The sequence below is a fragment of the Osmia bicornis genome, chromosome 5, assembly GCF_907164935.1.
Source record: "Osmia bicornis bicornis chromosome 5, iOsmBic2.1, whole genome shotgun sequence".
NCBI lineage: Eukaryota > Metazoa > Arthropoda > Insecta > Hymenoptera > Megachilidae > Osmia > Osmia bicornis.
Genome location: NC_060220.1, coordinates 2,876,210 through 2,894,460, shown reverse-complemented (window position 1 = coordinate 2,894,460; position 18,251 = coordinate 2,876,210). Strand labels below are relative to the sequence as shown.

The 18,251-nt window shown below is 40.4% G+C and overlaps 1 protein-coding gene across 1 annotated transcript; it reads right to left on the bottom strand.

Moving 5' to 3' along the window:
* Positions 1 to 727: 727 nt before the first annotated feature.
* LOC114876902 (tyrosine 3-monooxygenase) lies at positions 728 to 11,489 on the bottom strand. Its single transcript, XM_029188821.2, has 7 exons — positions 11,049 to 11,489; positions 5,712 to 5,823; positions 5,377 to 5,475; positions 5,161 to 5,223; positions 3,477 to 4,296; positions 2,299 to 2,662; positions 728 to 2,026 (listed from the first exon to the last, which is right to left on the bottom strand). The coding sequence occupies exons 1-7, from the start codon at positions 11,115 to 11,117 to the stop codon at positions 1,862 to 1,864; spliced, it is 1,692 nt and encodes a 563-aa protein (XP_029044654.1). The 5' UTR covers positions 11,118 to 11,489; the 3' UTR covers positions 728 to 1,861.
* Positions 11,490 to 18,251: the final 6,762 nt, after the last annotated feature.

The following is an 18,251-nucleotide window of genomic DNA, read 5'->3' as shown; positions in this document are numbered from 1 at the left end:
TTAGCCTGTTCGACGATTTAGGACCAGCTTAAATTCATTTTTCTTAAATAAAATTAGGAAATGTAAACCGTAGCAAAATTTATTTCGAATGCCCTGTCATTTCCCTAACACAGATTTTTTGTGCCTTGAAAATTATCCACGTGTCAAAAGATGACAATGTCATTTTACTTTGAAATTAATTTTCACACCCCAAAGGTGATCAAGGTACCCCATCATTCTTTTATTAGATCATTCTATAAACCCAAAAAAATTTTATTAGAAAAACGAAATTTTTGCATATCGTTCTGATCCGATGCCCTACACCTGAACTCGTATCGATTTCGCACGTGTCTGTACGTTGAACAGAGACGGAAAGCAAAGGTGTCAGGTGATGTCCCGTGGGCAGCATAGTTGCGATTTTTTTTCGGATGTTTCTAAAATTAACCCTACTGATGTATTTCATTGAGATTCTCGCCAAAGATACCCAACTGGTATCGGCGATGAATATGGAATTCTTACGATGTCTGGTGCCTCTTCTTAAAATGAATGAAAGAATTTACGAGCGAAATAAGAAAGATCGGTATTCGGATAAGAAAGACCGAATGGTGTAACCTTATTCCCTAGCTGTTTGACATTTCGCACTTGACACAGAAATTTCATTAATTTTATATTAATTTCTAATTACGATAATAGTAACATTAATTTTTCAATTTATCAATTAAAAGGTGAAATAAACGAAAGCACCGTGTAAGATTTATATCTTAGGTTTTTATTATGCTCTGAGTACTTTACAATATAATACAAAGGAAATCTAATGCGCCGGATCATTTTCGAACGCATTCGAACGAGAGGGAAAAAGTATTTGGTACGAGTTAGCAAGAGGGAAAATAATAAGTGCAGGGTGCACAAGCAGAGGACTCGCACTAAACTCTAAACGGTGCGTTTTTAATACAACATTGATCCGTGACTTCGTTAACGAAGTTTTACATTTCCATGAATAGTAATTTGTTCCTTGGGAAACAACCTCGATCCTCTCTTATATTCATCCATAATACCTATCGAGAGAACAAATTTGTCTCCCAAGAATCAATGGTTCGTTAATGGTTATCGAGAACAGAAAAAAAGAAAATAAAATCTACGATTGCCTGTTTAATACTAGTCGTCCTGTTCGTACAATTGATCTAAAATCGAAGAGGACACGCTGATATCACTTACTATCGCGGTGGATACTTTCGTTTGGCTACGTGTAACTACTTGAAAACACAACTACGCAATAATTCTACGACTAATACACAATAATAATACAATAATAATAAGATGTAACACGATAGAATAAAATACAATAGGACGCGTGTAACGTAAACGGCGAGATTTCCACGCTGACAAGTGTCTCGGGCTCGAGTCGTTTTCAATCATCTAACCAATAAATATATATTTTTTTCTTATTTTCACGAATGACGCGCGTAGACGAGGGACGTTAATTGAATAAATAACACGATTAAATTATTGGCTCCATCGAATACGGTCCACGCGCGTGTGCCAACGACGAATCCGCTTCGGTTACACGCGGATGAGCGACTTTATACAGAGAGTGAGGACGATTTAATGCGAAACGACGAACGATGATGGAGATGACGTGACATGTGTAGCAACGAGCCAGTGTGCCTAGACGATTTCGACGTATTTTCCATAGAGAAACGTTGCCCTCGAAATCGTGTATCACCTTTCTCGAAATGATTCTTTCGATCGATTGAAATTCGCTACGTAGACATAGAGCTTCGAAGAAGAAAGAAAACGTCGGGGATTCTCGAGCGAGTATGCTCGGTGATTCGCGAAAGGAAGAACCGTATCGTGTCACGAGGATGAAACTCCCTCCTCGTCTTTACGCGAAGGACCTCTTGATTTTGTCGATCGCGTTCGTAAGGTGGGTCATCTCCGTGTTCAACTGGGACACTAGGTTCTCCAATCTGTCCACGCTGTCGAGCACCTCGACACGTTGCGTGTGGGGATCGTATCTGACCTCGAAGGGTCTGCTCATGGTAGCCACCTGGAATCAAATAATTATTAATAGAAACTAGAATTTTTCACTTTTCAGTATTATCTCGACCAGAAACCTTTTTTCCAATTAACATTATTAAATTTGTATTTAGAAAAAAAATATCGAAAAAAAACCTTTGAGAAATTAACTATTGATAATTTAATTTAATTCGAAATTTCGCAAGAAAATAATCGAGCACAATTATAATTAACGTTTATGGATTCGCGTAAGAGCGCACCGTCTGCTCAGCATCGAAGTCTCCGACAGAGCGATATACATACCCAGCGACGGAACTTCTCCTTGGCGTCTTCGAAGCTCTCTGCCACGTAATAAATCGGTTGATATTCTTGATCCTGATACTTCTGAAGGGCAGTGGTGGTTGGTTCGAAAGCTCTGTGTTCGCATTTGTCGCTGAGAGCGTGAAGCAGCTCTCCGTAAGCGGACAAAAGACCAGCGCCGTAGGCTTTCACCTCTTGACCCTCCTTGCAGAGACCGAACTCGACGGTGAACCAGTAGATGGTCGACAATTTTTCGATTTCCTCGTCTGAGGCACCCAACGAAGCTAAACCGATTTCCTGAGAGAATTGAGCGAAGCTTGGATCAGCCAACAGCGGCATGTGTCCCAGGAGCTCGTGGATGCAATCGCTGCGAATGGAAAAGAGAAGAATTTCATTGAAACGAAAGGAGGAAAATTAAACGAGTCTTTAATTAGACGCTTTAATATCATCGGGAATAATTATGGTCGTTCTTTAATCGGCGCCGAGCGAAGGCAATTTAACGAAAAAGGGGATGAAAGCATAAAGCAGGGGTGAAAGTTCGCCGGGAATTAGATAGGGGCTCTTTCATCTCTGCATTAATAACGATATAATTTCGTTATCTACAATTTCATGGTGGAACGAAATCAACGTAACTCGAAAGAGCAATGCGAAAAGTAAATAATAGCAGAAACACTTGTATTAAATGGAAGATCAAAAATGAATGGAAATTTGCATAATTTTCTGTTTGATAAGGATCGAAGAGATTGTCATCAGGATGACTGCTCTCTAAGAGAAGATGCCTTCGTTGGAATCGAAAATTTCACCAAGGCGGAAGGTACTTCCGTCTAGATACGAGATCGCATCCCTGGAAACTAAGTTATCAACGCCATCGCGTCGTTAAAAGCCAATTAGAGCTCCATTACGAGCTTAGAGAAGCGTGGTAATTCTATTATTATCGTTCTCTGTGTAACGTCAGCCCTCTCTCATCATAACCCACTCGATCGATTGCCCTCCATCGAGTCGTATGAAACAGATCTCCTCCCAATATAAACCCATTGAATATTAAAAGAAGCTTAGATTGCCCTAAAAATTATTATTCCAAGAATCATGAAGCGACTGTGCTCATTTTTGCTATAAAGTCCCCATTTAACATTAGATGATCAGATCGATAAAAGAATTGAAAAGCATTGAAAAATACTTACGGTTCTGGCGTGTGGTACGGGCTATTGATGTGACGAATGTACTGGGTGCTCTGGAACACCCTGAACGCAAGGCTGGACAGGAAGTCTCTAGCGGTGAGCAGTCCAGCCGCGGGACGCAGAGTGAACCCGGTGCTCTTCTTCAAGAAATCGCTCACTTCTTGAAGCTGAGGTATACGATGAGCCTCGAAGATCTTCTCCTCTTGCAGCTTCTTAAACACTCTCTGATACTCGACGCAAGCGTACTTCGGTACCAGGTCCACGACCGTGTTGAACACACGGGACCAGGTGTCGTTCTCCGTCTCGGTGTAGGGAATGCTCGGGATTGGATCGCCGTATTTGTAAGCGAACGCGATCTCCGCGATGATCTTCCTGCGGGCTCGGTACTCCTTGTCGGCGAAACCGGGATGATTCATATCGAGATCGGGCTCGTACTTGGTCATCAGGTGGTTGCAGTTGTCGAGCTCAGACGCGTGTCGCGGGAACCACGGGTCTTTGATGCTGACGGAATTGTCCGCGAGCAGAGTGACGCCGTCCAGAGCGGCGCTCTGACGGAGATTCCTGATCAGTTGCAACAGACTCTGCCTGGTCATGTCGACCTTCACTAGAACGTCGAACTGCAGGCCTTCCTTCTTCGAAGGTCGCGACTCCACGTGGGTGACCGTTCCCTTGAAGTTCTCGATCGTCTTCAGGATTCTCGCCAATGAACTGATTCCCTCGCGTAGACGCAGAACTAGAGCCGCTTTCTGAACGGCGTTCTCGTTCTCGGGGCATTCGGCTATGGTCTTTGCTAGCACCACTTCCTCCTCGGTCAATCCGGCGTCTAAAAGGAATCGTGAAAGACGGTGAGGGTTGATCTTGGCGAATTAAAATTTCTGTCGATAGATTTGACAGGGGATTTGTACTTTATTGTAGGCGTTTAGTGGAGGGGAAAGGCGGGCTGAGGTTCCCCGGACGCCCTTAGCTCGGGTCGGCGGCCGCCAGGTGGCGGCGGAATTGAGTCTGTTCTCGCTGGCGGTCCCCCGGCATGAGTTCCGAAAAGCGGGGTTATAGGCGTCTGGGACAGAGTCTAGCAAATGATCCCGAGACGAAACGACATTTTCTCTCCCTACATTATAGCAATTTTATTTTCATTTCAACGAAGTTAAGCTAGTCTCTATGTATGTGATAATGCCTGAAAATTTCGCGTAGAATACCAAATCCTTTTCCACGTTCTTACGCGTTACTTCGCGGCGCTAAGTGATTTCCGTGGACGGTAATAATCGAGCAATTCAAAGTCCATTTCCACGGAACCGTCGGCCAGTTTTATAGAGGCAACGGTGGGAATAAGGACAGAATAAAGTAGCTCTTATTGTCGCCAGCTACGTGACGGTCCGCGGGCGAAGATGAAGGAAGGCAAAAAGAGGAAATAACCGAGTTATACATTTATCGCGGGAAAAGGGTCCTCGGCTAATACGATTCTAAATGCACAAAGCGGATTGGAAAAAGACGAAGAACGGTTGGTAAAAGGTGGAAAGAGGTCGTCCGCGTAATTCAGCCAAGTGTAGAGAAAAGTAGCTTTTTGCTCAGGTATATGTATACTCTTCACAATGGGGGCTGTTTCACTCTCAATTTACCTCGGCCACTTTCCCCTCTTTATTGAACCATCTGAATCTTTTGGATTTTTTTAATTGAAAATTTTACCTACCATCGTTGTAATCCTCGTCCGGTCTGCCATCGCTCTCCGATGAAGAAACTTCAGCTTTGGCTTCTGTAAGTCAAAGACAATTCCATGCTCATGCTAATACAACATCTAACATCTTCGAATTTTTACAATCTCTGAACGTATTTTAATTGGAATAAAAATGATATAAACTAAATATCGAGTCCAGAGATTGGTATTAAAAATTTTCTAAGTACAAACCTCCGTGCTTAGCAGCACAAGCCAACGTCTCCGCCTGTTCATCGTCGCTCGACGATGCATAACGTTCCGTCTCTAAGTGATCCTGATCGGTTATCGAGTCTAACAGCAAACAAGATTATCATGCAACATCGATGATACGTTTAATTACATATTGTTGAATAGTTGGTAATCAAGTTACACGAACAGCTTCTATTTAAATGACATAGTTCGAAAGCTATTTGGAGCACGAATACACTTTAGATAAATCCATGCATTAGAAAGGGTACAACGTTCCATAAATATAGAAAATATCATAGATAATACTATCATTATAATATGAAAGAAGGAAAACTTACCATTCGCACGTTGACGAGCTTCTTCCAACACGCTCTGCTTCGTTTGCTTGACAACCAACGTTTCGAAACGAGCATCGTCCACCAGGGATCTCCTTCTTGCCGGATATCCGTTCTAAACAGATCAAATAAACACTTTTCAATAAGCCAAGTGCTTTGACTAAAATTAGAAAAATATATCTAAAGAGATAATTCAAAATTTAGAAAATGAGTCTAATAATTAAAGTGAAATCAGTTACTAATTAACAGTGACTCTCTGTGTCATTCAACGGTTCAACTTTAAACGACGGATATCCTGTCTGATTTAGAGCTGGCTAAAGCTTATCCAACTCGGTCAGAAAGATTCGATCACGAAGCAAAGACACGGAAATTAATTTTCCCCGGTGTCCGTCCTGTCGTTGAAGGGTCGGAAATTAGCGGATCCTGACAAAAGGAAGACAAAGCGTCTCCCAATCGCAAAGAAGATCACGCGCCAACGAATCACGTTCATAGAGATAATAAATGCTGGACAATCGGGACGGAGGATTGCCAAACGGAACGGCGCAAAAATGTATGACACAGGATTTAAATGAAAAAAAGATATTGATTGAAGTATACGACATACATCGTGTAATATTTTTCCATCACATCGCCGACGGGTTAATCGGAATACCAGTTGTCGAGGATCATTAAGTTGTTCGTTAGAAATGTCACCGTGTTTTGCCGCTGATTGCAAAGAACGGACGCGTTGAATGTCATTCAAATTCTTTACGAGGTGGTTTTCATGAATGGCTCGAGACCCGGTTTGATTTTCCAACAGAGTTAAGCGGTTGGCACGGTTTAGAGAAAACGTGTAGTAATCCCTTTGACGACATATCGCTGCGAAGTGGGCCAAGTACTTTGCCAATGGAACGGATAGGTGACCGATGACTCTGTCGAATGATTGCATCAACCTGCTTGATTATCCCGTAGAGAGATTCAGAAAAATTGTTCTTTCGAACAGAGGTGAAGGAAAAAGGTACTAAACAGTATCGAACGAGTCGATCCTTTGGAGCGATGACTCGTATTCAAACGTGTCACCTGGCTGATTAGTCTGATTCATATAATTGTCCAGCTGTGTTTAATCAATTTATAAACGCTATCCTTTGTTTCGTTTGCTTAGAATTTCCTATAATTTTCGAACAGGTGCAAAGTGTTAATTTTCCAAAATTTTCCTCGCAAAGTAATCCAGTGAAAAATCATTGCCTGTTAATCATACGACATTCCAAGAAACATGCAACTGGTATACGCACAAGAGTTTCGCGGTTGAGTGAAATATTCCACGGTGGATTGGAATTTTTTGCCGGTAAAACGAGGCTTAATGATCCGTGACAAACGTGCCCAAGGTCGATCATTATTTCGCCATTAAAATCATAGCTCGCGTGGCGTTATTAATTACCGTGAACAGAATCCACGATGTAACCACCTACATAGTTAGTCTATGGAAACGTGACCAACTGTTAGATAACGAAACGAGTTCTACGATAGACCGCGATACCGAAAATTCGATCACCCGATCGTTCGTGTGAGAATTGTTTAACAGCGAACAAATGGCAGGTGAAAATTCGTGCAAATGCATAAGGCAAAAAGAGGGATAAAAAGAGAAGTTGCAGGACTACAACAACCGCAAATTGTCACATGATGAGCATTCATAATGTAGCATTAATATGATTTTTCTTAGAACGAAGTAGAAATTTGAGAAAACAGTATCGTTCAATCTGACGAGCGTTAGATGGAAATTTAGAATTTGTAAATTTGAAAAATTAGGCAATATAGAATGACCCAAATGGCTCTACTGGAGCGTTAAATTGAGTTAACTCGATTTAAATCTGACTGAAATAATTTTAATAACGAAATTAATGAAATGCACTGATAACTCGATAAAGACATAATGTGCACATGCCATACGCACCCAACGCTCTGTACCTGCAATGTTTTTTTTTTTTAATCTAACGCTCGCCAGGTTAAATAGAGCGATTAGCATAGTAAATCAACGAGCAGCCATCGATACACGTATACGATTTACGTGTGTATGTAACGTAGCATGGATCATGATTAATCGTGTTAATGCGTTGATAAGTGGTCAGAGGCGTTACCGCCGGTACGGCGAGCCTCCAAAGGCGGATAACGGGGGTTCGGAACAGTGTTCAGGGCCTCTCCGCGACTCTCTCTATCATCGGGGACTTACAATCACTTCGTTCTTATATTTATAACATATTCATAATTATCATGCGGGAGCCGAGGCCGAGCGATTTTGCAACGCGATACGATTACACACGATCCTGCGAAGCGATCGGCTAACATGGCTGCCTCCAATCGAGGGTGTTCAGAGTTAGTTACGCGATTTTGTAATAAATCCGTGCACCGATTAAGCTATTTGTTTATGCGCGATTCCATAATCGATCGATTTATCCGAGTTGATTGATTCTGCAGCTTGGAATTGCAATTCATTAACGGACTTTTTAATAAACTCAAAGATACGCGTTATAGTTGAAACGGTAAATAATTAAGAACGCAACCGAGATCGGGTCATTTTTCACCCCTCGTTGCAGTAACGCGGTACACGCTCGATAAGGATCTATCCGGCACACGTGGAACGGATTCTGGATCGAACCTAGATCCGGTGCGGTCGAGTTCCGTTCGAATGACTCAGATTTATCATCGTCGTTGTTCGCCATTATCGTTAACAATGTTGGTAAATTGTGTAGCAATCATACGCGACTCGATTTTTCTATTTAAATCTAAACGAAACGAACAGAACGTTTTCGTTTGGGTGATACAAGATTTTTGCTTTCCGATACAATAATCTCGAAAATTTCGTCAGCTTCACTACCGGCCGAGGACGCGATCGCCTAATGAAAACTCGTGTTAGCCGAAGAAGTGTTCAAGAAGCCGTAGAATTCATGATATGCGGAGAAAGTAACGGATCAGAGCGAAGAGCACATCTTTGCTTCGCCAGTGAAATTTCACGTCGTTCCGTAATCTTTGGTTTTTCGTTTTCTGCCGGGTCAGCGAACCGATCACCGGGTCATCTCGCGGATCACCGTGCTTTCTATGGAAACGCGATTATCTAGAAATTTGTCAATTTTCACTCGTTAATTACTATTTTTCATTCGAATATCTTCTTACTCCTTCTAGCGATTCCAAACGCTACCGATAAGTGGCGCTTGAATATTAATCATTTTAATTATATATAGTTATTTTTGTGAATACATACAGTGAACAATTTTAATTTTTAATAGAAAATAAAAGTCTGTGCAAAACAACGCGTGGGACAAATAAATGCCGATCGACGCGATGAAACAAGCTATGAATGAAAAAGTTTCCCGCAGACCTTGCCAAGATACCAATTAGAACGTTATATCGCACGATTTTTCTTCTTTTTCTTTTTTTTTTTTTGTATACTGCGCTGGAAAATGCACAGGGACGTGTCCTTGCGATTCTAATTCTCGGAGGACCTGTTCCTGCGAGGCGGAGCTCTCGTTATGAATGGAAAAAAGAAACTCGGCCTCGAATCGAGACTTTGATTGAAAGTCATCGTTGCACGATCTAAGGAGCGATAGTTTGCCATAGGAAAAGACAAACGAAGCGACCTTACCAACTTCGTTTACAGTGGAATTGGAAATTAAACGTTCTTAGAGGATCGCTAATTACACGATAGATGATGTTATTTATTGCCTCATTGCGATCCGTACATGGTGATTCGCGTCATTTTGAAAACAGATGAGGCTTTCGTTTGTTGAACGAAACGTGCAAACTTTTCATGGAAAGTGTACAGTGACGAGCATTTTTTCCAGTTGACTTAGGAAGTCTTCTCGGTACTGTACTTTGCCATTTGCGAGTTCATAAAACATTCTATTATTTATGAACGATAGTGTATATTCCAAGGGAAAAGTAAAAGATTATTAGCCGTCGTTTTCATTCGAGAATTCTTAATCTTTTTTCAAAATCCCGCGAAACGTTTCGAGGAAGGAATGATTGCACAAAGTCTAGATCTTGATTCAACTTGCTCGAATACAATGCAAAACGATTGAACGGCAAGGTCGTTAATGTTGCGCAACAGTCGTAATAATTAATCGTCTGTACTTTCTCTATACTGGGTCTCTTCTTCATTTCCAACCGGAGAATTTCACTCGTACGGTGGAACGGCCTTTTCGAAGGAAGGCTAAAAAGACGCGTGTATTCGTGTGTTCATGCACGAGTTCACACAAACTCTTGATGTAATTTTTTTTTCTTTTTTACCTGTTATGAAATACACCGGACGTTTATCACGAAAGTCACGTAGGCAAGCAAGAAAGAGGATTCTTCCGTGTAAGAAAGTTCCGAGGAACTCGGACGAATCTCGTGGAAACCTACTTCTTAAGACGTCCCAGTAACATACGGCGTTGCTGTTCGAGCACGTGTTATTATCGTACGATTAAACGATAATGATTATGTTCGTTTCAACAACTTTGACTAGATTAACGTCGAGATTAACAGTAATAATCCTTCTATCGTGTTCATAAAAAAAAACCTTATATTTATATTTCAAAGACCTTCACTAATTGTCCTAATTAATATTTCGAGACGTAATAAAATAATGAAATATTTTAGACATTGAGAAGTTATATTAACAGTATTAGCCATCACTGATGAAGTATAGAGCAATGAGTATAATAAAATTAAAATATTAATTGCCTTTTAAGCTGATTTATGAGATAGATACATAATTGAAATTTAAATGAATGAAACTGAGTTGGGATCTTGTAGATCTTATAATAGAAGGGTTAACTGGAAAAGATCATTCTTGAAAGTGCTATCATGCAACAGGTTAATAATGCTAAACGGGGAAAGCGAATAAGAGTGCTCGCAATTACAACGTTACGCGCTAAGTTCCCGCCAGTTCAAACGTTCGGCAAACTTCCCGCGCTTTCTCGCGTTCTCAATCGACACCTCAAACTCACTTTTACTTTATCAATAATTTATAAAATTATATTTTTAAACAATTTATTTCTATCAAAATATCTCATCACAATTCTACGATAATAATTCAAAAGATCGTTAATCCTTGGATAGCGGACCATGGAGAGAGCCAGAATTTTAATTTAATGTCATATTTCATATTTTTTTCATTTTCTAAATTTTACACTATTTCTTTACAAATTATATCAGACTCTTTCGTTTGGAAATTATACATTTAATTTTGAATTAATAATATTTTTTGTAAGTTTGGATCTTAATTAACCCAAACTCCGCTAGTTAACACGTTGAACGATATACAATGGCCGGTACCACGAATTCAATTAAAAGAGAAAAAATATGTTGAAAACAGAAAGTACTCACCTCGATACTGTAAGACTTCTTGATAGCGAACATTTCGCGATTCTTCTGCGCCGCTGCGACAGCCATCATATCCGCCGTGTTGTTCTTCGTTGATAAAACTGTTCGAGCCCGAAATCGGCTACTTTTGTCTCTCGGTTTATCTCTTGTCGGAAAAACCGTGAATACTTGTATATGTGTAGCAGCAAGTGTACACCGTCGTCTACTGTCGAACCGGATGGATCAACCGTTGATCAACGACGATTTATCAGCGAGACAATCACCGATCACGAAATGAATTCTTCTCGATCGAATCGGTGCTCGTCGAACTTGGATTCTTCACACTGCAAGTCGGTCTCGATCCTTGTTCTCGATGGCAACGACAACAACAACGACGCTGATGACAATTAATAACGGGTGGTTCCCGTCTACGAAGCGTGCGAGCGAATGCGCCTACGGGGCGGATTGCCGCCGCATATAAACGTTGCCTCCCTTCACCGCCGGCTAATGTCGGGGTCAGGGGTGCCCCCACCCCACCCTCGTTTCGGGTGGTCCATCAGCTGCAGCCACCGCCAACTCCGCCGCCGCAACCACCACCACCACCACCACCATCACCACCGTCACGTCCTCGCCGCTCCAACGACGATGCTTCCAACGTCCGCGCAGAACAGCTTTTCGAACACCACGAGGTGCTTCGAGCAACAGCTCCTGCCCATCGAGATTGACCCTCGGAGCTCGTAACAAGTGTCGTTCCTTCGGTATCGATACCTACGAAACACTCTTCATAGACGACATTCGTTTTGGACACTCCGAGGAAATCATTCGATAAGTGTTTAATCGAATAAAGAGTGATACGGAGCACAAACAACCTGGAGGTTGTTCTTTACTTTTTAAGGAACAACTTATCAAGAGTAAATTAGAAGCTCAGGAGACAAAGAACAGCATCGAAACGCTATGTCATCGGGCAATTAGAAACGGAAACCAGGAAACCGCGATCGAGTCGCGGATCCTATAAATAGCGGCGACACGCTATTTACAGCGAAACGTGCGGCCGTTTCTTCGGATGAAAATTTTCCTTAGGCCTCGTTTCCGTGTTGCCGAACCACGTCACGAGCGCGTCACGAGCCGCTCACGGGCGTTTGGAAACTCCCAACTGCGCTCGTTCATTCCGTCGATACCTGCACACCGTTCGTTCCACTCTCACCGTGGATTCCCCGAGTCGAGATTCTTTCCTAGTAATCTCGTCCCATAGAGAAATGAAGAAAGAAGATACCTATCACCTGTTTCTTTCGCTCGTTCAAAGAATCGCGATCAATTTTCCTAATCGATACCTATCGATCTAGATCATCTGTTTCGCGTTCACGCGATTCTGGGAAATCCGATGAGAGGGAAGAACCGCGACTGAAGATGCCTCCGATTCGCAATTTGTCACGCGATATTGCGGGTTAAATGTCTGATCACGCGATATCGTCACCATCAGGTGATGTCCTTAGCGCTGAATCTATGATTATGTACATTGTCGCGCGATATCGGTGACCAATGTGTAACTCGTCGAATCGTTCCTCGAAAGTTGATGCCAGGATGCGTGGAACAGACAAGCCGGAAGTCCTGTACGCGGCCTTCCTCCTTATCTCGTCGAAGAGATCGAACGTTAGAGGAGTATCATTGAGAATGTTAAGCTGCATAGATCGGCAGGATATCTACGTATACGGCGATCGTACGCGCCTCCATTCCAGCAACGCTGTTCTAAATGAGACGAGATCTTACTTTCATGCATCAAGGCCGGGCTCTAAGAGCACGGAAACGGAGCGGCACTTGCTCTGCGTCAGACCGGCAACACGCGTGTACACAGGTAACCTGATAATTTACAGGTTGCTAAATCGATGCAGATCGGTCTGATCAAACGTTCGATTCACGTGCCAACATTTTTTCTTCTCAATTGATTTTACGCTGAAGCGAAGATGGAGACGCGAGCGAGCGAAATGTCTCCTCCTTCGAACGTCATCTACGTGGATATTAAACACAAAATAATAGATCAACAGCTTTTCATACTTTAAAATGTTGGTATGTCAAATATACTCCGGTACTCTTTGTATTGACATCCAGAAAATTCTCTCAGAGTGACAGTATTTTACATTTAATTATTATTATTATTATTCCGATCATTGAACGACTAATTAATTTATTTGAAAGTATTTGTTTATTTTTATCTATTCCTAATTGGATTAGAGAATTAAACTACAATACTTTGCTTGTGTCTCATTCTGCCCAAATAATGCCTTAAATAGATAGATTTTCTTTTTTATTTTTATTTTAACATACACGAAGATCACTTGAATTTTTATGGGGTTCATTCTTAATTGCTTAATTAGAATTCTAGAAGTTTATATATAATACCATACGAATATGTCAGTGAAAGGTTCGACAGACCAATAAATAGACCATAATGATTAGTTCGTTAAAGAACTAATTTTTTTTAATAAACCTTGGATACAGTTTTTGCAAAGATAACTGGATCGATTTCAGTTAGTGACTCATGGTACTTAGCAAACAATTAAACACCGTTACTTTCAATTTTTCTCAAAGTGTCCGAATTCTTATAAAACACTAGGATCTGCTGGCAGTATAAAGGAAAAAAGAATCATTAGAGATACGTGACGGCAGGAGAAATGTTAATTGGCCAAGCGATGCACGCACTTACGAAACACATGCACGTATTTCATCCGAGATATTTCAAGATTAGGAATCCGAGACTGATCACGAGGGGATTCCTCTCTTGAATGAAGAAAAAAGATGTTTATGGCGCGTGTAACACCAATATGTCACGTGCACTTACGTGTGGACGCAAAAATGGTGCCACCTATGATTACAGGAAAATTACTGATATAAAATGTTAATTAGCGACAAATGAACGGTCGAACTATGGAAACTACTCAACCATCGAATATCTGACGAAACGTATCGTTATTCGATTTCAAGTCGATGATTCATTGGTGGTCGAATGAAAATTATCGACCTTGATCCTGATATTCAACGAATTTGACATAAATCGGTATCACGTTTACCGAACCTGTTCGCTGGCTGAAAAAACGCATAGCCAACGAACCACGAAACTCATGACTATTTGATATCGGTGGTAGAATTAAATTCGGTATGTACACTCGCGATCAAATCAGGTTAACCTAAAGAAAATGGGGATATAGGAGAAGCAGGTATTCTCAAAACCTTCATTTTTTAATTCAGAAATTTTTTTAATAATTTTCTAATTATTAAATATTAGAAAATTTAGTATATAACTGAGAACTCCTCCAGGATTCCTACGGTGAAGAATTCACATTCTAATTTTCTGAAACGTAATTATCATAATTTTTTATTATCGCAATAAAAAAATTTTCTAAATTAAAATTACGATTGTTCTAATGATCTACCAGCCAAGGGATAAACTATGTTTCCATGTATCCTCGTTTCTGTGGAAACGCGATAACGCAATAAGTCTGGTTATAATTCCTATTAATTTATCCTCCGGCGTAGTAATTTCAACAATTTTCCATTAGTCGCGGACATCCAAGCCCAGGTGAATAAACATCGTCTCGAAAAGTTCACTGTCGTTTTTCATCACCAGGATATATTAATCTGTGCCTATTTTCATTGCTGTTCACATTGCATCGCGTCACTGTCGCAATGATCCTGTTCTTGTCCGGTTTGCTGATATTTTATCAACCGCCTCTATCCGTGACGCGAATGGTTTCTTGTTAATCTCTCGAAATATTTTTTACGCGAAATTTTCCTGTTTAAAAATCGTATCAAGGGAAAGTAATAAAAGGAACACCGATTAGACGGGAGATCATTTTCCTTGGAGGAAAATCAAAATCAATTAACAACCTGTCGCAGATTTCCTATGAATTCGATGTTTTCCTTGTATATTTCACCATCTGTCTCTTCTTTTTTTATAATCTGATTCATTATTATGCCTGGGATTACCGATGATTGACGTGCGATCAGATTTGTATAAACAGATCGTAGAACTACTTAGTATCTTGATTGTTCTACTAATTACCAAAGCCTTATTGGAAACGTTAATCGATTTTAAGAAGCTCGAAACAATTTCCCGTTTCCGTGTTACGTGTTGAAGAAAAGAACCGTGGCTCTGATTGATACGTCAGAGGAATACAAAGAGACGTTTATTAAGTTTCTCAGGATGAAATCGAAGACAACCATCGGGATCTGGAACTCGAGGAATGTCGCGAAACGTTAATTGCGAACGGAGCTCGCGGAAACGCGTTTAAGGTCGCCTTTCGCGTGTAAACCCGATCGAACTGGTATTCAATTCTGTTTTATAAAAATCGCGACGCAGATTCGTAAATATCTGGTGAACAGGGTTAACGACACGCGATCCACGATAATTTCGGATATTTCTGCTCGTTTGTAATCCCATTGCGTAACCCGATATACGTACGGCTCTTATCAACTTTCTCTGTCACGAATTTTCGGGACACCTGAAGATGGTAACGCTATCGTACATCAGGATGATGTTATCAGAATTCGGTGAATCGTACAGTTAGCAGACGCTGAAGAATTTTGTCCCAAGTATAATGAATTCGTATGGAAATAGCGTGGCTTTTATATGAAAATTAATGTATCTACTTTTTTGAACGTTCTTTCTAAAATTATACCTGTAATTACTTACTGTATAATTCTTATTTTTTGGAGGGGAAGACAATTCAGAATATTATTATTTTCCCTAGGGAAAATGTCGAAGCCCCTGAATCTCCAAAAATTTAAATATTAAGTAAAGAAATTCATTGTCCTGAGATTTTAAAATTTGTTAAATTTAATGTACAGTATTGAGCAAAGTGGACTTCTCTATGGAAAATGGCGAAGTCCTCCTCCAATATCTCCATTTTCCATAGGGATGTCAATTTTGCTCGATACTGTACATTAAATTTGCCAAATTCCGAAATCTCGGGACAGTGAATCTCCCTATTTAATATTTAAACTTTTGCAATATAAATCTGAATAAATAAAAAAACATAAACCTTTCAAATGATTTTCAAAAAAAAAAATAGAAATTGCCGTTTCTAAAAGAAACCAGAATGCAATACGTACAACCAGTTGCACTTTACTAACGATAAATAGTCGATTAATTCTCTTTCATCGTATTAAACACGAGCAATACAGGAGTTAGTGAGATTTAACGCGAGATAGCGCTCCCGGTATTTGCAATATATTCGTTTATCATTAACAAGCATGCAATTTACGTTCCCTCTCACGTTATCCAGCTGTTCGCGATGTTGAATACAAAACATCGACAATCGCTGACCACCTTGCCCAATGCAACCAGTATATTCAGAGTATTTTTCCATCTTTGTTTTGTGCTTGATAGCCGTTACACAGACAGTAACTTATACAATACCCGGATAATTAGTTCGCCAATGCAAATCTATCGACTTGTAGACGAGCCTTGAACGACGTAGCTGTTTTCCTAACGCGGGGGCTCGATTATGGTAATTACACTAGTAATAAACTCGTCCATTCGGCATCCTTCTTTTCATTACTATGCTTGGTTACGTGATCGGTCAGAGTCCCGTTTGTCGAGCCTTTCGTCGCAATAGGATCCGTTTGATATTTTTTCAAACTCTTATTTAAGTACCAAATAAACTAGAGGAAAAAAAAACAAGAAAATTTTAAGAAAATTATTACCTATATTCTTTATACAAAATAACAAGTCTGCTACAATTAATCTAGTGTTCTGAAAAAACAAAATGCTGATCCAATTGAGTAACCTTCTCCTTTTTCGAAGTGGGTTAAAACTAGGTAAACGTTGTTCGAATGACGCTCATATCATAACATATCATAACTTTTTTCACTCTATTCCAAGAGGGCTGGAAAAGTCGAATTTCAAGGAAACGCGAACCTTTAAAGTACGTCAATGGGTGCTGTAATCAACTGGTTTGATCGGTGATTCCCGCCGTCTGGAAAGAATTGGTTACGTCGATCAAAGACAATTACGACAGTCGTTACATGACCTAACATGACACACGGTCTTCGATCAAAACAATCCACTTATCATATTTCAGTAATGGAATTTCGTTTACCTGTGTTATAACTTATTTCTCAGTTACATAGTTCAGAGAAATCTGTAATAATAAAGTATCCGGTACATTTGATGTTCCCGGATCGGTAGCTTTTGCAAAATGAAATCTGATTACGCCTCTGTACGTACCCGTTAGGCATATTTAATGTGCCGTCAGTTAATGCCTGTTAATATTCATTACCGAGGGTGTGTAAACCGGCGAGATTCATAAGTGGCTGATTAAACATTTATCCGTGGCTCGGCCGCACGTAAGTGGCGCGAGATTAAATATCGTTTCATACTTAATCGATCAATATTCATCGTCATCCAGTTTCATAAATCATCGATTTAATTCGCATCGTGATTTCTCGCGATCGCCGGGACTGGATTATCCGGATTGTGATTGTCGATAAGGAAAATAAGTTACTACGTGGATCGTGGGACACGTGTTAAGTGTATTTCAAGTAAACGTACAAATACGATCAGTTATAAAAAGTACAATATATTAAGTCGTCCTAAAAAATTTATACGATTTTTAATTTCTAACAAGTTGAATTAAGACAGTATGAAAATGGGCGTGTGCGGTAAATTCAACCTTTCAACACTAATAATTCGATTCAAATTAATCATTTTTCTTGCAAGAACACCTAACTATTGTTAAATTTAAAATAAAAAGAAAAAAGGAACAAGCACCACGCGAATCGGATCGAATCGAGACGGAACTGGGTTAAAAAGGTTGCAACGAGTGCTGGTGCTCACGGACCAGAAACTTTATCATTTGGACGACATTCCACGTGGAATTCTACTAGCTTCCAGTCGCAAGGTCGAGAATTCGTGACATCGTGTGCGCAGTCGAGCTCGACCAGCGTAAAGAATCGAAGGTACCTTTGTTAAAAACCTATCAATTGTTCTTTATCGCGATCGGCGATAGAATTAATTCGCGATTCGAGTCAAAGTAAAAAGCACCGACAACGACAGACACGATTCTATGAAAGAAACGGGCGTTGGACTTTCCCGTCAAAAGGAACGATACCCCTTTTTTTTTAATTTTTTTAAAATTTTTTTTCGTCGAATGAGGTCTGGGTGAGTTCAATGCCTCTCCCTCTCTCTTTTCGTATCATGAAACAGACGGTCGCTTATTTGTGTGTACCGGT